The sequence below is a fragment of the Hordeum vulgare genome, chromosome 5H (genome assembly GCF_904849725.1).
Source record: "Hordeum vulgare subsp. vulgare chromosome 5H, MorexV3_pseudomolecules_assembly, whole genome shotgun sequence".
In the NCBI taxonomy this organism is placed as follows: Eukaryota; Viridiplantae; Streptophyta; class Magnoliopsida; order Poales; family Poaceae; genus Hordeum; species Hordeum vulgare.
The window spans coordinates 48,337,208-48,341,063 of record NC_058522.1 but is presented as its reverse complement, the minus strand read 5'-3'; the positions used below and the strand labels follow the sequence as shown (position 1 = coordinate 48,341,063).

General features: G+C 51.0%; 1 protein-coding gene across 1 annotated transcript; it reads right to left on the bottom strand.

Moving 5' to 3' along the window:
* Window positions 1–300: 300 nt before the first annotated feature.
* On the bottom strand, window positions 301–3,267 carry LOC123395384 (protein WRKY1-like). Its single transcript, XM_045090375.1, has 4 exons — window positions 3,157–3,267; window positions 1,946–2,854; window positions 1,739–1,864; window positions 301–1,129 (listed from the first exon to the last, which is right to left on the bottom strand). The coding sequence occupies exons 2-4, from the start codon at window positions 2,740–2,742 to the stop codon at window positions 985–987; spliced, it is 1,068 nt and encodes a 355-aa protein (XP_044946310.1). The 5' UTR covers window positions 2,743–2,854; window positions 3,157–3,267; the 3' UTR covers window positions 301–984.
* Between the last annotated feature and the right edge of the window lie 589 nt (window positions 3,268–3,856).

Here is a 3,856-nt window from a genome sequence, read left to right as displayed (position 1 = left end):
CAATTGTCAACCTCTCGTTAGGATTTGGGAGCGCTTATAAAACACTGTTGTGAACAATTTGATGGCATACTTCATCTTGAATTTCTCCGAAGCAAATTCGCTTGGGTTTTCTTCATATCAAAATCAATTTTCTTGTTGAAGAACTGGCTACTGGATGTAATGCAAGCGAGGTTTTGATTAATTGTTGTCCAGACTAGAGAGAGAGAGCTCCCATGAACCCATCCATGACAGCACAAAACTCATGTCAAAATCATTACTGCTAGCATGGAAGCTGGCTTCACACTGAAGCTGAAGCATGACTGAGAAATCACAGCAACTTCCTGTTACACCTGTTAAGAAAACACATGGTGCTCCTAATGTGTCAGCTTGTCAACAACAACAACAACACCTTTAATACTGGAACGATTCTTCTGCCAAAAGAGAAAACAAATCCCATCTTTCAATAAAGCAAAAGCAACACACAGAGACAGAGGCGAGTCATCGCAAGTAAACTTGTGCACGCTAAAAGCCAACCCTGCCAATCCTTTTCCAAGCTTTACACAGAGCTGCTTGCTCACTTCCTTTCTTCAAACCTCCCTTTCAACTCTCTGAAACACAATTGTTGAGCCAAACCCCGCCCGTCACTATCTACCAGCATATGCATGTTCTTCTCTCCATGTCATCCCTCAGTTTGTGATTTGATGTCTCATAAGTCACACAACTCAGAGGAGAGGAGAACAGCTTGGGGGGGGGGGGGGGGGGGGGGGGGATGATGCCCCCACTCTGGACGCTGAAACCCTAACAGCATGTAGCTGGGGAAGGAAGGGCCACTAGGCAGCTCATTAGATTCCCAGATGGATGGCCTCAATGTTGTTTGTTGCTCCTACTTTTGAGATCCGCAAGACCTAGTTTTACTTCGACGTGGCCGGTCCGGCCGTATCTTCCAACAAAGGCCGTGGCATTCATCGATCGAAAGGGGCGGCGAAGCGATCGGCCGGCTGTCGTCTAGGTCTGGGCAGACTGTGTTGGCAGCCGATTATGGCTGTGCTCGCCTTCGTATGTCACAATGAGCATCGCCGGCTCATCCACGCACCGCTCGACGTGCTTCCTCGCCGGGCAGCCCCTCACGGTGCTGCATTTATAGTAGCCCCTGCAATTGGTACAAGTGAACGGACATAGTTAGTCTTCTGTGGAGACAAGAAAGATTTGGAAAGAGGAACAGTCAGCAGTCCACATTGAGCAGCATGTGCTTGCTTTCATGGTATAGCTACATTTTCCCACCATTAAGGGCAGGCATTAAAGCTTCAGATGAGGTGGGCAAACAGGAGCAATCAACATTAGAATGTGGATAGATAAGCACGTCAATGAAATGCGAGTTCCATTAACAAGTTAACTACTTTAGGTCCCTATGACCGATCTCTTTTTTCACAGACAGTGGTGATAGACCAACATGATCCACTACATAAATAATTGCTCTAGCAACTAAGGTGTCAACACGTCTTAGTTGTAGAAGAAACTTGGTGCTAGGAAAAGGGTGAGTTGAGTGGGGGATCCACAAATAATTATTCCACAGGTAAAGCAACACAATGAATGCCAGATGGATGCAGATATGCCATCTTTCATGGTACAGCATGGGGAATAATAACATCATGACTGAAAAGGATTTGATATATATTCAAGTGTTATTTTGAGCAATGTCCTTTTTTAAGTGACAATCCACATCTTTTAAGCAGATAGTTGGTTTTTTTTTCTTTCATACCTCGGATGAGGGGAACCCTTAATCGGCTTCTGTCCGTACTTCCGCCATGAGTATTCATCCGGAGGTATATCCGATATTTTGTTGCTAATGGCGGGCACTTTAATCGACCTCTTAATTCGTAATTTCCTGCAGAAAAGTAAATCATCAAGCAGGTCAAGATCATAATTCCCAACCCTAAGAAAAAAAATCACATCAGCATGGTTTTACCTTCTTTTTGAGCAATGGCATTTGCCACCTGTGGTGCACTTGCCGCTGCCATCCTCACCCCTACACCGCCGCTTAGGTGCGCATTGGCGCACATTCAGTGGGTCGCTCGCAGCCGGGCCGCCGATCAAACGCATCGGTGGCTTTCCGTCCAAGCTAGCTACACTGCCATCCATGCTCAGGGAGGACATGAAAGACCTCGGCGATGAGATCGTCCCAGTGCCGCCACTGGGGCTATCAAACTTGAGGCTGATCCCACTATTGCTCCTCTTGAACATTTGGGCCTGTAAATTCTGCTGCTGCTGCTGCTGGAATGGGTACCTATGTGCAGTGGCACCAAACTGGAACTGCACAGATAATGGCTGGACCATCTTCGGAGGGCCAAACTGGTGGGCGCTCTTGCTGCTTGAGCTGACCAAATCGAGGCTGCGCGGGGGCGGCGGCGGCGCGCCGACCTGGGGCCGCAGTTGCCCTGCCGAACCAGCAGATGGGGATGGAGTGGGTGCACTCCCGGACACGAGCATCCCCAATGGGGCGTTGCTGCTGCTCTCCAAGAAGCCTTTCTGGCTCAAGAACCCCACGGGCTTCCTTCTCCTGGAGAACCTGCCTCTAGCATGCCCTCCCCTGCCGCCGCCACCATTGCTGAGGAGGGAGACCACCTTCCTGAACTTGGCACATGCCTCACCCGTCTCTGAAGCTATGCTCCTGAGCAGGGCTGGGTCCTGCTGCTGGGAGAGCAAGGCCAGCAACTTGTGGCAGCTCTCCACAGCCGCGCTGTTGGCCACCTCCACCTCCTCCATGGGGCAAGAAAAAACAATCCAGAAGCAAATACAATCCCGTCTTCTCCTTCTTGCAGAGCTCTTCCTTTTACAGCCTTGGCAAGCAGCTCAGATTCTTGCGGCCCTCACCGACCTGAGAGAAGGAAGATACAGCACAAATCAGTACAGAGATGGTAGATCTCCGTGAAATGCTCGCACGGTTTGGAGTTTTCGTCGCCAAAAAACACCGATTTTTAGGGACTCGGGAGGCCATCCGGCAGCCGGATCGACCACAGGAGCGACGGGTCCAGCCGGGCGGGGGGCAAGAACGGATTCTTGGCGCGCGTGCGCACCGAGAAGTCCGGCGTGGCGCCGCCGGGCAGATGTCCCAGGCAGTAAAGCACCGGCCAAACCACGGCGAACCGGCGCCGAAAAAGGGCGCGGGAGTGAGCTCACCTGCGCCGCGAGGCTCTACGCGTGGGCGCGCCCCATCCTGCCGCCGCCGTGGAGGTTCCCGGAGTGGAGCAGAGAGGGGAGGGGATGAGGAGGAGGAAGAAGAGGAGGGAGGAGGAGCGAGGAGAGGCGAGTCTTGTAGCGTGAGCGTGGGTCGGAGGGCGCGATGTGCGAATTTGCGAGAGTTGGAGGGCGGTGTCGGAAATGTTGGGCGGGGGCCGTGGATCTGGGCCGTTGATCGCGGGACGGACGGTCGGGATCGTTGCTTTGGGTGGGCGGGTCGCTGTTGCCGGGGTCAGCGAGGTCAACGACAGGGGTCGGTGAGAGCATCTTTTCACTGTGCGGCTCGTAGATCAGACACAGACATCAAAGATGGTAAGTAAATGCCACTGCTTGTTGAAATTACCGTGGTTCGATGAGATTTACTACTCCCTCGTACGTTTTTTTTTCATGTAATAAGTTTTGGACGGCTGACATTGAACTGTTTTGAACGTCGTATGAATTATTTAAATGTCTGATGAAACTACAATCAGGCCCTCAAACACATGTGCGGACTTTCCGATCAATGACCGATCAAGAAACAACCTGGCAGACGCCTCAAACGATACTTCAAATGTTCGATACTTCAAATGTTCGGACTGATTGATATCCTTCGTATCCAATTTATAAATATATAAAGGATATTGAAGATCCGGACATCCTA

Coding starts and splice junctions, on each gene's coding strand:
- LOC123395384 (XM_045090375.1), bottom strand. CDS start 2,742: ATGGAGGAGGTGGAGGTGGCCAACAGCGCGGCTGTGGAGAGCTGCCAC. Junction 1,865..1,945: donor TGCCATTGCTCAAAAAGAAG/GTAAAACCATGC, acceptor ACTTTTCTGCAG/GAAATTACGAATTAAGAGGT. Junction 1,130..1,738: donor AAGGGTTCCCCTCATCCGAG/GTATGAAAGAAA, acceptor TACCAATTGCAG/GGGCTACTATAAATGCAGCA.